This window comes from Vidua macroura, chromosome 9, assembly GCF_024509145.1.
Source record: "Vidua macroura isolate BioBank_ID:100142 chromosome 9, ASM2450914v1, whole genome shotgun sequence".
Taxonomy (NCBI): Eukaryota; Metazoa; Chordata; class Aves; order Passeriformes; family Viduidae; genus Vidua; species Vidua macroura.
Genome location: NC_071579.1, coordinates 25,544,001 through 25,566,082, shown reverse-complemented (window position 1 = coordinate 25,566,082; position 22,082 = coordinate 25,544,001). Strand labels below are relative to the sequence as shown.

Genomic DNA, 22,082 nt, shown 5'->3' with positions numbered 1-22,082 from the left:
GCAGCTCAAGATGCAATTTTTAAGTTACCCTGTTCAGGCTCTTGCATTGGAGGCATTGGCCATGGGGGAGATCCCATCAGCTGGGAGCAAGATAATAAAATGAATGCAGGATCTGTAATGGGCACGTGGGAGACTCTTGCCGTATGTTTTGGTCATGTCCTGATATACGTGAGCTTTGGGAGACAGTTCTACATCTAATAGAGTCAATAATCAAATCTGAAGTACCAAGGAACACAACTTGATGTTTCCTTAGAGAGGCCACAAGTTTGCAGCAGATGAATAAAGAGAGAATGTGGTAGATACAAATTTGTCTTTAGGCAAAAAGGAAAGAAAAAAGACTTGAAAACTGGCGGCGGGGAAAAAATATTACACTGTTTCCAGTCTGGAAAGAAATAGTAATGCCTACATCAGAAAGTTAATTAATTGTTGTTACATTGATAAATATGTGATATACTACATCAAAGACTAGCTAAATGATATTTGGAAATTAATTTGGATTCCTATTAAACAGAGCTCAAAGGAGCTTCCCAAATGAATAACTTGTTTGCTAAGCATTGCTTCCTTCTGTTTATAAAGTCTTTTCAAGTAAAGACAACTATTTTCAACTGTTCTTGTTGTTTTAAATGAACTATGAGATTCATCACCAGACATTCCTGACACATCCAAATACTGCAAATTGCAATGCCTTATTTAGGGTCTTATAAAAATTAGGTATTGCTTACCTCTTTTCTCTATGGGGATGACTTAGATAAAGTTATCTAAAAAACCCCAAACCCCAAATTTAATATTGACAGTATGCTCATTTTCTCTAGTGTTAAATATTATTAAAAGAAAATGTAAATGTGACACATTAACTATATATATACAGGTTCAGATTCTGAGCTCTTAAGAAAGTTTTTTTACAGTAAGAGTGTTGTTTTCTTGGGAACTGTGCCAAAATACAGTAAAACTCATGGCAGTTTCTGCTTTTATTAACTGAAAAACTCATTCCTCTCATTCTGCTCTTCTGCCAGTTTTATCCCGGTGTAATTCCACCTACGTCTCTGGAAATACTTCTGGTTTTTATTAATGTCTATGAGTTCAAAAGAAGATAGGATTTTTTTTTTTTTTTAGAGCTGAGTGCAGAGAGTTTGCATGCAGACAAAAAGAAGAGACAGAAATCTGACACAATATGCTGTAGAGTGGGATGGCAGCAACTTTCTGAGTTGTCTATGGAATTGTAGTTGTTTAGAATGTCCAGGGAAAAAACCCATCTGGTTTCTATACAAGCACAGAAGTGGCCACCACAACAAAGAGGTGGCTTCTGCACCCCAGCAAGCCACCCATGGCAGCAGTGATGGAGCTGCAGAGCTGCAGTTGGGTGTTTGAGCTCCCAGAGAGCTGATGGGTGGGTTGTGTCAGCCCAAGGAGCAAAGCAGCTCCTGCTTGCTTAGATACCCAGAAGAATTTTTACAAAAGAATGTCACATTAACTTTGTATCCTCTGGTTCATAGGAAAATATTTATTCATCAGGTTTGGAAATTAATTTCATCCTCTGGTTTCATCCCCTCACTTTTTTAAGCATTTCACCTCTCTTAGTTTTATTTTCCTTTCTCTTTGCCAATTAAAACTATGGTTTGGGTCTTCAGATTCTTAGATTTTTTTTTTTTTTTGTCAAAGGATAGCACTGCTGGAGTGAATCTCTTGTTTGCATAGGTGTGTTTAAAAGATTAAGGCTGAACAGACATTCTTGTAATAGACATGGGATCAATGAAAGCTCTTCTTTTCTCAAGAAGCTTTAAGGCTTAGCAGCGAGGTTGATTTTTTTGTTTGTTTGTTTTAACTATAGAAGAAGTAGCATCTCTACCTGGGCTTCTATTATTTGTATGGTCTTCTACGGAAGTCCTGAGCAAGAATTTACCCAACTCATCCCAAGCTTAGCTTGAGATGAGAAAGTTCTCTTCCTGCAAAAAGATTTTCTAGGTGATCTCTGCAGCAGGCAAGGGACATGATTTCCCCCTTCTCCTACTTGTGCCACTTCCAGCTTTCAAATTTCTTTTTCAAATTTCAAATTTTAGATTTTGGTGCTCACTCTATCAACAGCCTGCTGAGTTTCAGTGCGGCCTCACAAAGAATTTGGATGCTACTCTGTGGGGCTGTGAGCAGCAGAATCCAAGTCAGGACAGTGTCCTGGGAGGGATCTGAGTCAGGGCAGGAAGGAGAAGCCAAGGTGGCATCCATGCTCCAACGCCTACAGGATTTGATGGCCAATAAGCATTTTAACTTGTTGATTTGGTTGGCTAACTTTTGTGTAGGCAGTTGCAGGAGGGGAGGAGACAGAGGACTGGGGTTAGTGGAACAATGACATTCATGCTTTAAATCCCTTAAGCACAAACCTAATGGCCATTGATTACAATGCTCTGAACAGCCCTGCTGAGTCAGAGCCTGACTGAGGACAAGCTGAAGGTCCAGTTTGGTGGTGCAGTGTGTGAATCACCCTGATAGCTGCAGACCCTCAGCCAGAGCTCCAAGAGAAGGGAACCTCCAAGGTCAGGCAAGGCTGTTCCAGGGCCAGCCTGCCAAGCTGGGGAGAGGCAAAGGATAAAGTGAGCCCAGGCTGTGGAAGGGAAGAAGGCTGGATGGCCAGAGCTGTTCCAGTTGATATTCTGCTGGTCACGTTATTTCTGAAAGGTGCCGTTGCTGCAGGCTTTCCTCAGGGGAGCGTTTGCTTTGTTTCCCTCATGAGAACAACATTTAACTACTTCAGCCACAGAATATAACCCTAATTCTGCAGCTGATCCGAGGAGAGGCCACTGCCCTGCTAAGCCTTTGTGTCTGTTTTTCGTGTGTGTGTGCAGGTGCTCCCTGATGGGGTTTGATCTGAACCGGCACTGGGCAAATCCCTCTCCGTGGGCTCATCCCACCCTGCACGGAGTGAAGGAGCTCATCATCGACATGTACAACAACCCGGTGAGTGGGGACAGCAGCTGCTGAGCCCCCTTGTGCTGAGGGACCGACCCCCCTGCTGCAGGAGATCAGGGGACAGTTGTGCGTTTGCCACAGGAAGCATCAGAAGTGGAGAAGGCGCGTGAAATGAAGTTCAGCTCAGCTTAACTATGAAATAATTCTGAAAGCAGGGCCTAAATTCTGTTGAGCTGCTCTCATGCTCCGAGCTGGATTCAAAACAGCAGGCCCCCCAAACTGAATTAGGGAATGGCAGCAATGCTTAACCTGGGGCTCTGGCAGTGGTGGCTGTGTGGCGTGCAGTGCAGGAGGGGGAGAATATTTGCAAATATTATATAAACACACACACACACACACTCATGCTCACTCAGAGAAGCAGAGGTGTTCTTGAAGGTGAATTCTGAGCTAATCAGAGGAGATGGATTGAGGAGAATATGGAGAAGAGGAGTGGGAGGGAGGCAGACAGCTATTGAATGTTTGACATCAAAGCGCAGAAGGATTATTGAACGTGGCACCTAAGAAAAACTGCTGGGAAAAAAATGGAGATAGGGAGGAAAAAATCACTACCAAAAATAAGAGGAGATTTTATAGATTATTATTTTTTTCATTATAGGATTCCTGGTATTTGTCTTTTGTTTTTGCTTCTCACAATGGAGAGGGAATTTGAATCTTTAAGTCCCTGAAGTTTTGCTAATTTTTCCTTTTGTTTTTTTTTCTTTCTTTCCTTTTTGTTTCTATGAAAAAGGACCTAGCTTGCTTTGCCAATAAATAAAGAGGATTCTTACCCCTGGCTACATCATATATAGGATAAGACCTCCTTTAATTTGACTCCTGGTTTTCCCAATACATCTTAATTGGACTTTTTATCTTCCAGTAATACCTGTACAGAGGAGTTTTTAGGTAAAGGAACATAGGTTAATAGATAAGAACATTACATATGGACTGGAATCCAATTGCATGAGAAATATTTTCCTAGACCACTAATTGTTTGGCACAGAATTTGCCTTTCTGTTCTGTTTCTGCAGCACCTTGCGCTGTGCATTGTGCCTCTGACCAAGGCTCCTAAGCTCTATTAAAGTGATGATGATAATGGTGGAAAGGCACAGAAAGGAGCTTTGGAGCAAGCCTGGTCTTTCCTCTGTTTTCTACCCCAAAAAGCAAGAAAATTTTCCTTCTAGACAAGGGAGTGAGCATACAGATTGCTTTAAGAAGAGGTTTCTTTCCAAGAATGAAGAGGTCTTTAAACATTGCAAGAAAGTTGGGCGTAGGGAAGTGCTTGTAGTCAGTAAGGCAACAAATCCTGGCACTATTAAAAGTCACTGTCAGTAAAGTAAAGCTATTCTTGGAGGTAGGGGGAAGTACTTTTCAGCTTCATCCCATTCTAAGGAATCTTTGAAAATTCTGGTAGCTTCCAGCTGTCCTATGTGTGAAGAATGAATTAATTTGCTTTGGTGGCTAAAATGAAAAATCAAAAGAACTGTTTGGTGAGAGCTGATCTGAAATGGAAATATTTTTTTTTCCTTAATTTTTCTGTCTTCCACTCTCCCCAGTGATCAACCTGAGATGAACCAGTTCCAGTTCATTTCTTTCTGAGCGAAAGAAAAGGGAGCCTTTTAAACACAAGTGCAATATTTAATTTTCAAGGTTATTTCATTTTTTAAAAAAATACTTTATAGATTTTTTTTTTATTAAGGTACCAGCAAAGTTCAGGTTTGCTCTTCAGAATTCCATTTCTTAGTGAATTAGCTACCCACCAAAAAAACCTTCTTGTCTGGCCTTGTCAACACCAGCCTGTCTGGCAGTTTCAGGGATGCTCAGCAATGCAATGCATTGTATGGGATTACTGTTATTTTCAGGAAATACCAGATTTTTAGTCCCTCTGATCCCAGTAATATTGGTATGAAAATATGATATCCAAAGTGCTGGGACAAAATGGGGAAACATGCCAGCTGCCATGGGACTGTCCATGCACCATCCTGCTTTAGCAGTGACTGCTCCTTACTAAGTTATGACAGAGTGCCAGAATAAAACCTGCTTTGAATGCCTTCAGGCAGCTAAAAATTTTAGGTGCTTTTCTGGGGTAGAGTGTTACTTTCAGATGACTAATACATGATAGATGGCTGGCTGCATGCACAGGTGACCTGCTGCAGGAGAGCTGGTGTCAAACTGTGTCACATCAGGCATTTTGCATTTGAACACGTCTGTCCTGCCACCCTCTCCTCATCTAAAGTCTCCCCACACTGGGGAAAATGAAATGAAATGCAAAACCCAATTCCCTGAGAAATTATGTAATAAAAAAAATAACCTTCATCCCTCCCAGCGCAGACAGGATCTGCTGTGACAGGCTGCCCACAGGAGACTGGATTGTTTAAAGCAAGAGGAAGTTTGGCTTCCAGTTGCCATTGCAGAAAGCTCAGTGCAGGACTTTTAGATGTAGTCATTCCCTTAAATCACTTAAGGAAAATTAGCTGCCATAAGACCATAAAACCATGTTTTAAATATTGCTGCATAGGAGGATTTTTCTTCTGCTCTGCAGTATGGGAGATAAGCTCTTTTCTTTGAAAAAAAGTTTATTCTGAAGCAGGGAGGATGAGTGACACAGAAATAAGTGAAGTGGGTATGAGGCACACGCACAATGCCACAGCTACAGTGATTCCAGCACTGAGTGTTCCAAGGCTGAGTGTTTGCTGTAGTTACTGTATAAAAATAATCCAAAGCACTTGTGGTTCACTGTTCTTCTGGGTTTTACAAAGTGTGCTTATTTTGTTTTATTTTTAAAGTGTTTCATAGTCTGTAGGACTCTTTAGGAGGGAATGGATGGGTCAAGAAATGAGAGAACAATAGGAAGCTTTTGATCTCCTTGCCACTGATTTTGACACGGTAACGCCGATGATCAATGCCATTATGTTGACCTACATGGAGTGAGGGGATATTCTCAGCCGTTTCTAATGGTATCAGTGTTGCAGATGAGACTGAAGTGATAGTCTCCTCTAGATCATGTGCTGCTGGCTGGGGATATTTCTGCTCTCAAGCACCTTTGCCTGCCCATACACGAGCGGGCAATGTCTTCCCACCACTCCACCTGATGATACCTGTTGATGGTTTCCCTGTCTGTGCTGGAGCAGGTAGCAGAATTATCTCAGAACATGAATGTGTTGCTTAAACCATCTCACCTGGCTCTTGTTTGCAGTTTGTTAAAGCATATTCATGTGAGCCATTCCAGCACCCTTTAAAAACGGATTTAGTGAGTGCACTCCGGCTGTGTGTTCAGTGTCAGCGGAGCCCCCCCGATATGAGCACGTGATATGGCCTTTACTCACAGGTGCTGGTGTTATTCTCCCATCTAGACCTCTCCCTCACCGAGTTCTCCAAATGGAAAACTCCCACATAATAAGCAGCTACTCAGTGTTTTACCTTCAGTGTTCATTGTGCAGCCTTGTCCTGTGTTTACTGTGCCCTACGCAGATCCTGCTCTGAAGACAGGACTGTTAATCTCCTCGTAGGCTCTGTTGTTCTGCTCATTGCTATACCCTGGGAGCATTGCAGAGTGTGGAGTTTGGGGGGGTGGGGAGGGGACCCCTGTGAGAGACAAATATTTCATCCTTGTGTGGATAGGAAACAGTTATGATCACACCTACTCATTTGTGATAGATGGTTTAGGATGCCTGGAATCAGATTTGTTTCATGTCATTCAGCAAAGACTGATACCTGCACTGTCTTGTACCTAAGCCTTGCTTCTGCAAGGAAGATTGGGATAGACTATTTCTGTCATTTGTTTCTCCTAGGACCTAGGAGACAAGGAATAGGCTGTGATTGACCATTTGGGATGAATCTGTTTCAAGTAATTTGTTCCTCCCAAGTGAAATGCAGAGCTGAGTTTCAGGGCTCCCAGGCACTCTCACTGCAACACTGAACTTTGTGTTCTTTCTTCCATGTTTCTTCTGTTCTTCCTGTTTTCCACCTCATGTTGAATTGAGGCTGGAGTCCTACAAGCAGATGATTCCTTTGCTAGATGCTGTTCACCTTGTGCCCTGAGTGAGCCAGAGACCCGTCCAAAACTAAAACAACCCACTTACCTGGGATGTGCTCCTTAACTAGAATCTCCTTTGTCATGCACACATACACTAAAATTTAAATTATTTCTGCAAAACTGACTTTTCTGTATCCATTCCTGACTTTGGAGTGCTTGATGTTGCAGCCCTTGCATACTTTTAATACTATTCTGGGTGAAAGTTTTCAATGCAAAATGAAAGCCCCAGCATGCTAAACTCTGAGTCATTTGCTGGGCTGGAACTTTTAGATCCACCACACAGACATCTGCCACAGGGGCTGATGAATTAGCTGATAGAGGATGGCAATCTGCTATTGCTGTGGACAGGAAAGAGGGAGGGAAGGAGCCTGTGGGGTTTGGGGGGTATCTGCTGACAAGAGCATTAGTAATAAGATAGGATGAGTAAACATAATACTGTAGGCATGGGGAGGGTTGCTATTTAAGGGTGAATGACACCTTTTATGTTTTTGAGGAGGTTTTTCTAAGATCCCGTGTGCAGGCTCAGATTTGAACAAAATCATTATTTTCCAATCTTCCTGTCTCTGAGGAGGCCTAGCTTTTGATCCAGGTAGGTTTGAGTGGGCAAGCAGTAAGAGTATAGGGGAATTAGCCTGGTAAGTCAATGTAACTGGATTCTTCAGCAGATGACTGCGTTCCTCTTCAGAAAGAGAATATATTTGCTTTCTTCCAAAGTTTTTGAACATACAGTTCTCTGGGTCTGTGTTATCATCTCTCCCCAGGCCCTTCTTTAGAGGCTGATGGGTGTCCTCCTAGGGCTGGCTCCCCTCAGAACATCCTGCACCTCACTGCTGCAGGAAGACAGCAGAGAGAGCTTGTTTTGGGGAAAAAGGTCTGATCTCTGAGTTCCAGGGCTGATAAGCCCTGATAACAGAAAACAGGTGAGGGTGAAGGTTGAGTGTTGTGTGTAGCAGGTGAGCTCCCAGATGAAGCTCCCTCCTCTGTAACTCATCAGAGCTGCCTGTCCTGTCCAGCCAGGTGGTTTCTCTAGGTTTCCCCATTGCCAAGGAGTACAACCCCTTTCCCCTGGCTGTGCTCACAGACTTCCTTTCCATTTCCCGATTCTGCCATTCTGGTTCTGTGTTTTCATTGCTGTCAGAAGGTTCAGCAGGCGTTCTTACCATCCAGACCACTCCCCAGCTCTTTCCAAGATGCAACTGGGTGTTGATGCTTGATGAAGTCCCTCCATCTTGGTGCTGCTCTGTTTCAGACACATTTAAGCCACCCACTGCCAATGCTGTTATTCAGCCTACATCTTTTCTAGGCCTCCAGCAGCACCATTTAGAGTGTACTGTCAAGGAGAGGAGTTGTGACTGTGCAGGAGCCGTGGTGTTGTGGGACTGCTCCACATGCAGCTCATCCACTTTCCCCATTAGCCTCAACTTTTGCAGTGAAACAAATCAGGATTTTTGGTGGTTTTTTTCTCTTATCCCTGCCATACTTTGAGAGAGGCATTCTGTTTTTATGGAAAACTAAGTCACAAAACATAGAATCCTGGAACTGATACTTTGCAGGTTGCAACTATCCCCAGTGGCAGCATTGCTTTAGTGACCTCACATCCTCTCTGCCTTGGGCAGTGCCACATTCTTCACCAGACAACTCCACATTTAGAAAAATGCAGCTGGTCTCCAAGATGTGTGTGCTTTGCTGGAGAGTGACATAAATTTTATTTTTGTCAGTCCTGTAAAGTGTGTCAATCTTAGAGGCTCTGCTTCCACTCATCTCCTGAAATGATGTTGTTAGTATTACCATCAATGTGATACTGGATATTTGACAAGTAAAGTATAACAACAGATTTTGCAAGGTTTTCACATCAAAAGTGTACATTTAGGCTTCTTATGCTATAAGCCCTCAAGTAGCATTTTCTAATCTAACATTTGAATGACTGCAAGCAATTGTTTTCTCTTCAAAAATTCTTCTTTTCCCTCATCATGTCCCCTGCTTCTGTTATAAATTGGAGCAGCAAACTGGAAAATATTTTACTGGAAAATCATAAACTCATTCTCATTCTAGCTGAAGCCAGTTTGGATGTTAATAAATGTTTGGAAAGGCTGTGGGTTGGGGTTTGGTGTTGTTCAGAACTCACTTGGAGCCAAACAGATCAGCTGAGATCTGCATCATCTGGTGTGGGGAGTCATAGCAGATTAACACAGGGTAATGAGCTCTGTAACATCACACACTACCTGGCTCCATTTTGCTGTTAGCAGAGCTCCTACCCTTCTTTCCCCTGCTAAACAACTCAGTATTAGTGAATAATCATTTTTAACTCAATATTGAATTTTAAAAACACACTAGGAAGAGATACTCAGAGAGTCCTTCAGACATCCTGGGCTGTCATTTGTGCCTCATGGTTTTCACTCCAATATCAAAACAGCCATTGCCAGGCACCATCTTTTGCCAACAATTCTCAGGATAATACAGTATAAATTATTCTGAGTTCTTAGGCAGAATGGCCAACATGCTGCCTCCTATTTCTCTCCTCCTGAAGCTCATGCAGTGTGTGTTCAGCTGTGGTAGCCCTGTGGCCACTTGCTATGGCAATGCTCGTGTTCGTGCCACTTTGTTGATGTTGCAGAAGTGCCCTGTACCACTTCTCTCATGCAACTCCCTGTTGAATGAAGTGTAAATTTTCAGTATTTTGAAAATATCTCTCTTATTTCAGTTCTTTGTTGAACAGTAGCAAGGACAACCTTTCTCTCAGTGCTGTAATTTAGCAATCTGATGTACTCATCATTGTCTGATTCCACAGATTGTGGATTTTGACTATTTCACACCTTCCTCTTGGACCAGCATAATCAGAGTTACTAATGTTCTAGCTAACATCCTACTTCATATAGGCTGTTTAAAAGTATTCCCATTAAACTTTGGTATCTGCTGACAGAAGCAAAGGTGGTATGCATGATCAGTTTGGTAGCTACGGCATTTTCTGATTAGCAATCTTATCTGTGAGAGTTCAGAACTCCTCGGTTCCTTTCATACAATTTTAACAATTCTACTTCCTGGAGTAAACATTCTCTCTTGATCTAGTAATATGTTCTGTGTTTATACCTGGTGAAGCAGCTTCTGATCTTAGCAACTTTCTTCCCACAGTCCTTTAAACACACACAGTATTCAAAGAAACTTGCAAATAGCAGAGCTGGTTTTACACTAGAACAGATTATTTGCAGGATATGCTGAATCTTTGCCGCTGGTGGGTTTTATGACAGGTATTTATTGGAAAAAGGTTTAGATAGAGTTAATTCCCTTTTGAGGCAGTTGAATACACTCAATAAACTCTACAGATTTCCTTCTCATCTCCAATTAATCTATGATTTTTGTCCCTTCCCTTTGATTTGTTTTCAACATGTAAATCTTCATAAATATAAATGTATATATGGAAGTGAATATATCATTTCTCTGGTAACTTTTAGGAATCATTAACACTGTTAGATGAAGTTCCACCTGCAACTGTGAACTCCTTGTTAAAGTGATAATCATGGAAGGGATTGCTATTCAGGCCAACCAGTGCTAATAGTCTTATTTTTTGCTAAGTAACATTTATATTTTGAAATTTTAAATCACATTTCATCTAAACTAGACAGGCTTTTTGGCTGGTTTTGTTTTGTTTTGATCACACTTGCATGTTCACAGTCTAGCTCTGGATGATGCTCCACTGTATTTTTCTCAAATACTCCAGACTCTCCAGGAAACAAGTCTGAAATGTGTCTGCAGCTACCAAATTTCTCTCAGTTTGTACTCAGTCACTGTGCTAATCATTTCATAGTGGTAATCTCTGGCACAGGTTGTGGTTTCTTTGGTTGTCTGAGGATTTTTTTGCTATCCCTTTTGGTAATGTTTTTATCTAGAATAGGAACAGTTTCAGGTAAAACAAATAACACAAAGAAGAATAAAATTGTGTAATCACAGTGACTAAAATTTTCTTTTTTTCAACACGATAAGGGCCAGTTTTCATTTGTACCTGACAGTTCTAAGCTGTTGTTCTCCATGATACTCAGACACCTGCATGAAGCACTGCAGACAGATCAGTGTGTGGTTCACTATCATATCTCTAGATAAGTGTCCCTTTACCCAACTCTGATATTCTCACAGGTTGTGTTAATTCTTGCATTCTGTGACATGGGGTGTCTGTGTGTAGTACCATCAAGTACTGCTCCGAACTTCTGAACCAGTTTTGGGTTTTTTTTCCAGGAGTTTGCCATTCTGAGGAATCTCTGTGCTGCTGCTTTTTGTTTGGGGCAGACATGCTAGTTATGACCTCCACTTTGCAGTGATCTACTGTACACCTTATCTTCTCTTCCAGGTGTTTTATTGCTATTACATGGAACTTATGGTGTTGCTTTCTTAGTTTTAGCTCAGCATCTCAGTCTCTTTCCATGACTCTTTAGAGCCTTTAGTCAAACTCCTCTCTTTTACCTTGGATCAAAATATTATCCATCAAAGCTTTAGTATCCTCTCTACCATCAAAACATGGTTGTATTTTCCTGGGATGTGCCTAGGGGGCTGAACACAACTCAAATATCCCTCTGAGGAAATAGTGTCTCCTAAAATAGTTTTTTGAAGATGTACAGCCATGTTCTCTATTTTTCTGGGGGCATCTGCCAGCACCCTGCTGATGAATCAGAGCTGTCTTTTCAAAGAATTTACCCCTTGCCAATGGAGGAAAACATTCCCTTTATATAATACATGTATTTTTTTTCTTGGGCTGGGTGTACAAGAGGGGTTCAGCATGGATTCTTTTCTGCCTCTGTTGCACCTTGTTCCTGCTTATACATTCTGTAATTCTTATGGATGTGATGTTATTGAATTCCTCTTATCATCTGCACTGGGGAGAGAGGGGTTTGGATTTTTTAATTTTAAGTAACATTAATCAGGGAGTGGCTGACATGTTCAGTGCTGCATTGAGAGTTTCCTCGAGTCTGGGAGATATCATTAAGCTCCTCCTCAGTAATTCTGGTTTCATGTTTCTCCTCCCCTTCTCAGTTTCTCAGTGAGACACGGGAGTTTGAGATATTTTTTTTAGCCACTTATGAAAAACTCCCCCTTCGCATCTGCTCCTTCCCCAAGTGCTTCTATAAAGTGATTCAGAGTCAAGGTCACTGACAAGTCTGCTTCAGTGCTTGCATTTGAACTGCTGAGCACCGAGGAGAATGAGCTCCTGCACAATACAGCACTCAATTCCAGCTGCCTCTTGCCAGAACTTCTTAGAGTCAGGGCTTCTCACAGGATGCAAGTGGAAATGCCTGGAATGAGCTGATCCATTTTATTTTTCCCACTTCAGAAGGTGTTGGGACCATGCCCTTTGTTCAGTTTTCCTGGGATTGCATTTGCCTTTTAAGACACAGGGGCAAAGTCACTGCCAGTGCTTTTTTATTTGATACAAAAGAGCTCTTAGTATTCAAAAATTATTTAGAGACAGCTGGCCAAGTGTTTGACCTAACTAAGTCTGTTCATGCTATTCTACTGGTGTGAGATAGCTGTAATAGAGCCAGTGGACAATTAGCCCAGTGTATGCAATGAAGATGGGTAAAGTGAAATGCTGATTTAAAATGAGAATATTGACATAATAGCATCTCAATCAGGCAGCACTGGAATAGCAGTGTAAAATTATACACTAATAACAGAGGAAACAAAGCCAGCAGAGAAGTGACATTACAGTTCAAAGAAAGATCAGAAGCAAAAAAGAGAATAGAAGAAGAAAAAAAAAAAGGCAGGGAGTGGAATTGTATCAACAAGTACTGAAAAATCCCACAATCTCTGTGCATTAAAATTTCATGTGAAAATGGGATGGTAGCTCTAAGCATCTTTACTGTCATGCTCAGAATTGCCACAGAAGCAATGAGGACTCAAAGAATGTAATGGCAGAGCCTGATTAAGGGTCATGATTAAAGTTGATATAGAAATCACATTTACAGACTTTAAAAATGGCATCTTCTGGAAGCAAGAAATCAAAGAGCCTGAAAGAGAAGAGATATTTTTTTTTTAAATTTATCACTTAGTAAGGATTAAGTGTTGATTGAAGATGCACCTGTCCTAGAAACATTCCGTAATAATAAATATAAACATGCTCAAATTCATCATTCTTGGTGGAATATAAAAACCAAAAAGACCTTAGAATGGTGCATACTTCTGTAAGGTGCCAACATAAAATGGAAAAGAAGTCTAAAAGCAGTAGCTAAAAGGGCAAACCAGAACAAAATAACACTTTGAGGTGACATGGCAGCTATATAAAATCACCATTTCAGGATGCATTTTTGCAGCTTTACCTTTAGAGAGTGTGTTATCCCTATTTGAAAAACTCCGTAACTTTATCAAAAGTTACATGAGAAGTTAGCAAAGGGGATTATTAGACTAAAGAAGGTCATTAGCATTAAAGGACACCCTTTGAAGTCTTGCCCAAATGAACTAAGGTAAAAAAATTCACAGTACACTCTGGCAAGTTAAATGCAAACCCATAATAACAGCGGACAAAAACAATTTTGAAGAATAACTTGCTAAAGGCATAAAAACTAATAATAAAAACTTTTTCAAACACATCAGAGGCAAGAAGCCTGCCTGAAGGTCTATAAGGTTGATAGATGATCAAGATGTAAAAGAAGTGCTCAAGGAAAAGAAGGTTTTCCAGAAAAGCTAAATGAGTTATTTGCTTTGGTGTTCACAGTGAGGAGCCTAAAGGGAATTCCCAAATTAGAGCTGCTCTTTATGGGAGACAAGTCAGATAACATGGATAACAGTGGTTTAATGGGAGTTTTCATTTTTGAAAGTGGAATTTATACATCTGCTAGGCTTTTTTCAGGGGTTTGATGAACATGAAGATAAATGCAGTCAACCTGTTGCCTATTTTGAATTTCTGAAAAGCATTGGTAAATTTCTAACCAAATTATTTTAAAGAAGTGAAGAATCCAAGTTGTCTTGGATGATCCGAGCTTTTTGTGCTTATTTATGCTTTTAGTTGCATTGTTTCCTGAAACATCCTGTGCTGCCCACATCCAGGGATCTGTGTGGCTGTTCTTTCATGAGCATGTGCATGGCAAAGAAAACACAGCTCCTGCTACTGCTCTCTGACACAGCCTCTTGTGCTGTTCCCTGATTAAAGTAGGTGTGGCTGTTTGATGGCTGGATTGGCACTATCAGGTTTGTGAACAATCAGTAGTGGCTGTTCTGCCTAAAAAAGGGCTCTGTTCTGTCCTATGTACCTCTGCATTCCTGTAATTCTGATGCTTGGGAGCATCTGAATTTTAGTGGAGTTGCTTTGCAGTGCCATACAAAAAAAAAAAAAAAAAAAAAAAAAAAAAAAAAAAAAAAAAAAAAAAAGTGAAACTGTGTTTGGATGGGAAACGTTTACATACTATGTGATTTCCCTGGATAAAAGATCATTATCCTCAGGGGAGGCCATTATATTGTCTTTGTGACAATATGCAGAGGTATAGGATAGGCCCACTGATTTCTTGGCATATGCCATTCCAAAACAGTAATCCCAGATAATCCTGTAGACAGGATTCTCCACTGCTTATTTTCAGTTTGTGCCTGGTTTATTGTGTCAACCAGAGCCCATGCCTGACAACAGGAATCCTGTGAGAAAAACAGAGCAACTGCCTAACAGCTGAAAGGAAGGTAACTAATGGATCCAGTGGGGATATTTAGGCAGATAGGTTTTAGTTACAGAGTGAGTGACTAGAGCTGAACGAATAATACTGTTTCCCTTCTGCAAAGTATAATAGGTATCCTTTATGATTTCAAGTTGCCAGAATCTTTTCCTTTTGCAAACTCATCCTATGAGGATTGTAACGAAGCAGAGCTGCTTCCAGAGTTGTTATTTTCCTTAAACCTGAAAAACTGCTCTTTTAGTTTCTTAGGCATCAGAAAATAGCTTAATGCTGGTAGCATTACTAGCTGGCTTTTGCAGGCAGCAACCCTGCAGTTCTGCATATGTTTTCTTGATCTAGAGCCCAGTTTAAGCTGTTGAATGGGGTCTGTGTCTCTAATGTTCCCTAAGTGCAATTATGAAAAGAAATTGCTTATTTGAATCATTAATCAGTCTCTGGATGGCTGCAAGTTCTTATATTTCATGGCTGGTTTCCATGATGTATATGACCTACTCCTAGCATTGCTCAAGCTGCACTGGAACAAGACTTAATTCCTACTCTTGTTAAAGCTTTTTTAGTGACTTCCTTCACTAGTTTATGCTTAGAAACTCTCCCAGACCGAAAGGACCACTATATGAAAACTATGCTGGAAAGGCTCCTCAGAAAAGAAAACTGAATTAGTAGCTTAAATCTTTCAAGTTAGTGTTACACGGCAGATCAATGTTTCCTATGTGGATGCATTCACTCATCTCTTCAGAATCTGATTACTATATGCCTTGTGAAAAATCTAATTAAAATTAATGTATTAATTAACAGAAGTTTAATTTTCTTCTTGTCAGGAGATACATCATGATGTTGGAATTTTACCACATCAAAGTTAGCAGTAGTCCCCATCTTAAAAGTATTTTGAAAGCTTCTGCTTGCTGTCTTCTGCAGTGCTGACACCAGTGGATCAATAGGTTTTTAAAAGCAGACAGGAATCACCGTGATAATCTAGTCTGACTTACAAAGTACTAAATATCATCCATCATGGTTTCCTAAATGGGCTTCAAAGTCTGAGCTTCCCCAACTTCTGGTGGTTTAGCTGTTAGAGAAAATGACTGATCTAAAGGAGCTTAGAGGATTTATCTCACAAGAGCATCTGGAATATCAAATCTTTCTCCAAATATCTTCAAAACTCCATTCCTGTGCTGGTAAGGTGGTTTTCTTTAAACGAATTCTTTTCTTAAAAAAAAAAAAAAAAAATTTCTTTTTCTCTTCAGTACATCTACCTTCTGGGAAGTGACATATAGGAAACTGCAGTATAGAGCTGGATTACTGAGCTGGGTCATTTTGCTGGCCTGAGCTGCAGAATCTGACCATACTTTATGTGATAAATCTGCCAGAGCATGCTGAAAGCCAGGGATACTCCAACGTGTGAGCTGCCTCCTTCATTTCTGTGGGGCTTGTTTGTGTTTCAGGGTGACTCCTTTAGAGAAAATGCTGATAATTATTTCTCAAGACATAGGAAGGATCACATTACGAAGACTGATAATCCTGGATTCACATAAATGTATATCTGAGAGACATAGAGAGTTGCTTGAGCATAAACAGCAAAATTTAAGTTAACACACACCATGAAGCGTATGAGCAGGGAGAGAAAATCAACAGTGTGTTTGATACTGCTGAAAAGGGAGCTCAGCAAAATAATGTGTGTGCCAAGTTTGTAAAAGCACTGCAGCTTTGCTCCCTCCTTCATCCTGGTTTTGTGCCTGGTTTATAGAATCACAGGACACTTAGGTTTGGGAAGGACCTCCAGAGATCATCCAGCCCCCTCCAAGGCAGGGTCACCTGGAGCAGGTTACACAGGAACACGTTTAGGTGGGTTTGGAATGTCTCCAGAGAGGGAAATCCATAACCTCCCTGGTCAGCCTGTCCCAGTGTCCTGCTCAGTGTGCAGAATTTCTTCTTTGTGTTGAGGCTCACCCCACTGGCCCCCCTTGGCCACAAGGACACTGCCAGCTCATAGCCAAGGTTGACAACAACCCTTTATATGTGTTGATGTATAGAATCTAACAGGGGTTTTTGGTAGTTTTGGTGCTTTTCCCCAATTAACAACATGGCATAATATGTAATGCTATTAGTATTATCATGTGATTTTGTTAAATAGGTTGTTGCTTTAAATCTTTTTATTTTTGGCCTGTCCCCTGGAAGTTTCATTTTTAACTGTGAGAATATCTTGCATTTAGGTTTTGCTTTTCAATAGCACCCTCTGAAATAGGATCTTGTCCTGTCTCATTGAATCTTGAAGACAAACCTCTGAAGTTTAAATGCAAGTTAGGAATCAGTTTATGCCCTACTGAAATGTAGTCACCTCTGGAAAAGACCCCATCAGCAGAGCACTATTTGAAGGCCGTTTACTTAGATGTGCATCAAGAAAAATCTATTTCTGTTCTGAGTCCAGCTATTCTATTGTTTTGTATTTTTTGAAAATAAACTGCCTTCATCTCAGTATTGGTCTTCTGCTAGGGAATTTGTGGTGGTTTATGACTTCCCCCAAAAAGGATATTCACTGTAGAATTAAATCTCAGCAGGAGTAGATTTAATCCTCCCTGATGACTTGTAGTCTATGGAAACATTATTGCCTGTGCTTGGTTGGTGAGTCTGCCCTTCAGGAACTGGATGTTCTCCTCTTGCTGCAGTTAACTCACGCAATAGAGACAGCTTTTTATTCTGTTTATGTCCCTTGATAATGGCTGTATTGATCTGGCCTGATGTAAGCAAAGGTTCACAGTTCGCCCAATGTTGCTAAGGGTACCAGACTATTACTGCCACCAGCAGACACATTCCATCATCCCTCAGCCACAGAGTGTGAAAGCTGGAGCAGCAGGATGCCACATGTTGGTGACTCAGGAAAATGTGTCAGAATCTGGCATATGTCACACTTGGATGCTGCTAAAATTAGAGCATATTTTTTGTCATTCTTGTTTTGACTGCCAGGCAATGCAGGAGCATTTAAAGGTTAGCCTAATTTTCACTTGTTTGGAAACATAAGTCACAATGACAACGGTGTGCAAAACCACCTACGAATTCTGTTTTCAAATAATTCTGCATTCCTTTCTTTGAAAAAATTATCAAAGTGGCTAAAGCAGCCCTGAGCCAGGAGTAAGAAGGGTGAGGAAGGTAGGGTGTTGTCCAGCCTGACAGCTCTGGGCAAATTACTTCATCATCTTCTTGCTTGTTCAGTTCAACAAGGAATTTTCACTAGAAAGCAAAAGCCAGGAGAAAAGGTTTTGATCCTGAGTTTTTACTTGCGGCAACTCCAAGCAGAGCTGCAGGAGTGGGAACTGCTGAATCTCCTAATACTGCTGGGGGAGTTTGGCTCTTTGTTTAGAAAAAAAAATTAAGTATGTGTACTTGATTTTCCTAGCACAAACCCCCAGTTGTCCCTGGAAATAAGAAATAATATTCCAGCTCTGCAATGATGAATATGTCTCACCATGACAGAATACTTTGACCTGTTTTAGTCTACTTTAAAAGCAAGACGCCTGACACCATAGCTGGGAAGGGGTGGTGGTGAAAGAACAGGATTAACTACAAGATCAGTAGGTTGGGTTTTTTCCCCCCAGAGTCCAAGGTGGAGGATAGATTAGCTGATTTAAAGTGAAAACTGTTTTCATCTTTTTTTCCTTCTTGAGAGCTGGAAAATGCTGGTTGCTTGATCCCATCTCATCCTGGTCGTAGTCTCTTGATTCCATTCTCCAAGTGGCATGGTTACCTTCTAACAAGATTAGAGAAAGGGAGGGAGTAAATGCTCAGTTGTCCTCTAGAGACCCTTAGAAAGGGTGATTTGGAGTGGGTTGCCAGAAGTGGTGCAATGAGCCCCATCCAACCCTATTTACAGTTGTCATAGCAGTGGATTGTTCTCTGCAAAACCAAATATTTAGCAGTTATTTTGTGTTAGTCAAACTGAGATATACCACTGTTGTATAAGGTGGGACTCTGGACAGAGTGTTTGCAAATGAATTTGTTGATTTCAGCAGTGTTGTAATGGGAAAGGGCAATGAAAATGGCTACCGTAACAGCCATTGTGATTTTATGTTATTAGTGAAAATAACTTCAAATGCAGTTTGCTAGATCTGAAACACAGAAATTCATCCAAGTAGAGCATTATTTTAGTTTTCAGTCTTTTTTTGAGAGTGCCAGTATCTTTGACTGAAGTCAGTGGAAGCTGTAAATGATCACTGTGACTGCTTTTAGCTGTGCAGATTGATTTATCACCTGAACCATTAATATCTGTGCACTGAGAGCAGTGGGGAAAGTGTATGTGTATATGTCTATACATATTTTGCACCTACAGTATATTTTATGCATTGTTTTCCTGACGATTATGCATTTTGCAAAGGAATTTATCTGCATCTCTTCCCCGTGGAGTTGAGAAGTATGATTGGATCTAGTTGTGCTGCAGTTTGGGGAGAGGCTGGAGCATCTGAAATAAAGCTTGGGAGCCATTTACCAGGCTATTACAAAAGCTGTGGTCTGCACTGGGTACCCAGGCCCAAAATGCCAGGGAGAAGCTGCCATCTGGCTTTGCAGGCTGGCCAGCATCAGAAGGGTCTGTGCTAATTGGAGCACAGCCCCGCAGTCAGCTGTGGGGAGCCATCCCGCAGGAACCTGGAGACTGACTGGAAGAGCTGATAGGAATTTTCCTTCTCTGACTTGTGTGATGCAGGGTTGGATGGAGGGCACTGCCAGCTGCCACCCTCGTTCAGGAGCCTGTAGAGAGAATAAAGCTGCTTGGGCTCACTGGCTCTGTACCCCAGCTAATTTTGTTAATAACGAAGTCAATGTCCTCTTGAACCTCACTGGGACTTGATGGGGTATTTTAGGATTTTTATCCTTTGGACTGGAAATGACAGAACAGACTGCAGACAGAGCATATTGGATCATCTCCTCCTAAGTGCAGATTTCATCTCACCATGGATTTCTTCAGCTTAGTAGAGTTGTAGTAATGCACAGGTGAAGCTATTTCACTGTATGAAAGGCTGTCACTTCAATAAACAAAATAACTAGTTCTGGTAAGCAAGCAAGTGAATGCTGTTTAGATGTCTCTGAGCTTTATTATTTTAGTACCAGTAGATTCCATTTATTTTAACTTTCCTCTGCTCATCTGAACTGATTATGTAGCCTAAGCTTTTCTCATGGTGCTACTCAGTCCTTTTGCATTAAAATTAAAGGAGAGGAGAAGGGTGAGATACAAAAATTCAGAAGGCAAAGTGACTTATGTTTAAAAACTAAGAATGTGGAAAGAGCCACTTTGGCTGTAACAGTTTGACATCAGAAATTGTATTTGCAAAACGAAGATATTTTTATGATCTACTTTTTTTCTCCCCATTTTCAATACCTTTAAAAATGCATCTGGTAATGGCTTTCAGAAACAGCTCTTGGACAGGATATGTATGAAAAACCTTGCTGAAATTTTGCTGAAGGTACAAAAGGACAAATATTCAGCCAGACAAATGGAGACAGAAGGGCACAGGGAGGATGTTAGCTTTCCCCTGAACTTCTTGTAGCAGTAAGCATTTTAAAGTCATTTTGAATAACCTCATGGAATATGAGTGAAAACAGCTTTACTGTACTTTGGGCAATAACTGAGCTGGCTTGACATATTTTGTGAGTTGACACCCTTGAATGTAATAAAGTGCATGGATTGAATTTAGGAGCAAAATAAATAACACACAGGTTATTAAACTCCCTATGTTATTCATGACCATCTTGCATTTAGCAAAACTTTCCTTTCTGAAGACTGCTGCAAGCTGCCATGGGAAATCTGGTCTGTCCCAGGGGAGCAATGCAGGAGCCCAGGGAACGCCACAGCAGGCACATGGCTGATTTTAGAGCATACAGAACCTTGCTGAGGCATTAAGGTGGTGTGCTAAGAGCAAAAAACCTTCTAAGAAATAGCTCATTACACTCAAGGGGGCTGCTGATTATTCTTATGGTATTCTAGGAGGGGTGACCAGTCTTCCTCTACAATGTCCAGCCAAACGAGGAGGAATCTTGAGACAAAAAACTCCACTTGTCTATTTTTAAAGGTGCGTCAGAAAGAAAAATTAGTGACAAATTTTGCTTGAGGGGCTGCCTGGCGCCAAGTGGCTTCCAGGTATTCAGTCACCTGGCAGCAGCTTCAAGGGATCATAGAGGTATGTGTGAGGGATAGATAAGGGTGCTTGGGAAGAAATGGCATTTATTCTGAATAAAGATGGATCTGCAGCCTCCCTACTGGCATGTAATCCTTGCAGTTCTGGGGTTATTTTAATCAGCCTTAGGAGATCTCCTCTTAAATCTGGCTGTCATTCAAATGGATTTGGCCACTGCAGTAGTGGCAGGGCCACAGCCAGCTGTGGAGCACACTGCTGTCCCCACCACAGCACATGAGGAATCAGTTTCTGTGTTAAGCTGTGCCTGCAGAGCCCAAGGGAACAGGAAGGTGAGCCTACCTTGATGGGAGTGGAGGGGAGCAGTCCTGAATCAAATGAAGCATGTGCCTTTGTCAGAAGTATTGGGCATGTTGTGGGTGGCTGAGTCCGTGCAAGGAAAAATAATTACTGTTGTTGCCAAACCCACCTATTTTGTAATTTGGTCAGATTCTGTGCCCTTGTTAACTGTATGTAAACTTCAAACCTTATAGTGGACACATTTGGGCAGATAGAACATTCCAGCTCCCCACTTTATCCTTTCTAATCTATCAGTGCTTTAAAAGTTAGACTAAAGTTTCCTGTCCATCTCACTCTGGACCAGGTGCTGGGTTCACCCACCCGAGGGCAGCTTGTAAGCCCTGACAGCAGAGAGAGGATCTCATTTTCCTCCTTGTGAAGAGCATCCTTTGGCAGCTGATCTCTTCTGCTCTAGGTGGTCCACAGGCTTGAAAATGTCTTTTCACTGGTGCAACAAATGTTTTGCTTTGTGCCAGGAACTGGCCTGTCCCTTTGGACATGGGATGAGCAGATGCCTAATTAGCCTATTATTTACCATGGTTGAGATTGCTGAATTTTGATGAAAGAGACTTTAATCACTGATTCATGACACAGATGCTCATATCATGCATTAGGCTGTTTAACCTTCCACAAATATAGTTGTCCCATGCACCCTTTTATAAATATCCTGGCAACTGCCCTCTCTTCCTGCATTTTCTGTGAGGGGGAAGCTTGGGAGCTCCCAAATTGGTCCTTAGTGCTGATAATGTGAATATTGAATGCAAGCAGCAGACACTGAAAGGCACCAGGGCACTGGGTGGCTCAGACATACACTGATAGCTTTTAGGGAAGGAAGAGATCCCTGTGCTGAGGTGAAAGGGGCTTGCTCTGAATCCTGCCATGCTCTGTCAGCCTGGAAAGCTGGGCTGGGGCATCCCAGGGAACAGGTCTCTCAGGAGATCCCTGTATTTTTTGGGCAGGAGTGCAGCTGTAAACACAGGAGATCCCTTAGCTGGAGATGAGGTTGTTCCA

The 22,082-nt window shown here is 41.4% G+C and overlaps 1 protein-coding gene across 1 annotated transcript in view; it reads left to right on the top strand.

Moving 5' to 3' along the window:
- LOC128811852 (cytosolic carboxypeptidase 6-like) overlaps nucleotides 1–22,082 on the top strand; it is a 181,883-nt gene that overhangs the window by 32,795 nt on the left and 127,006 nt on the right. The window contains exon 3 of the mRNA XM_053985793.1: nucleotides 2,838–2,949. Coding sequence (XP_053841768.1) covers nucleotides 2,838–2,949 — 112 coding nt within the window. The remainder of the gene's footprint in view (nucleotides 1–2,837; nucleotides 2,950–22,082) is intronic.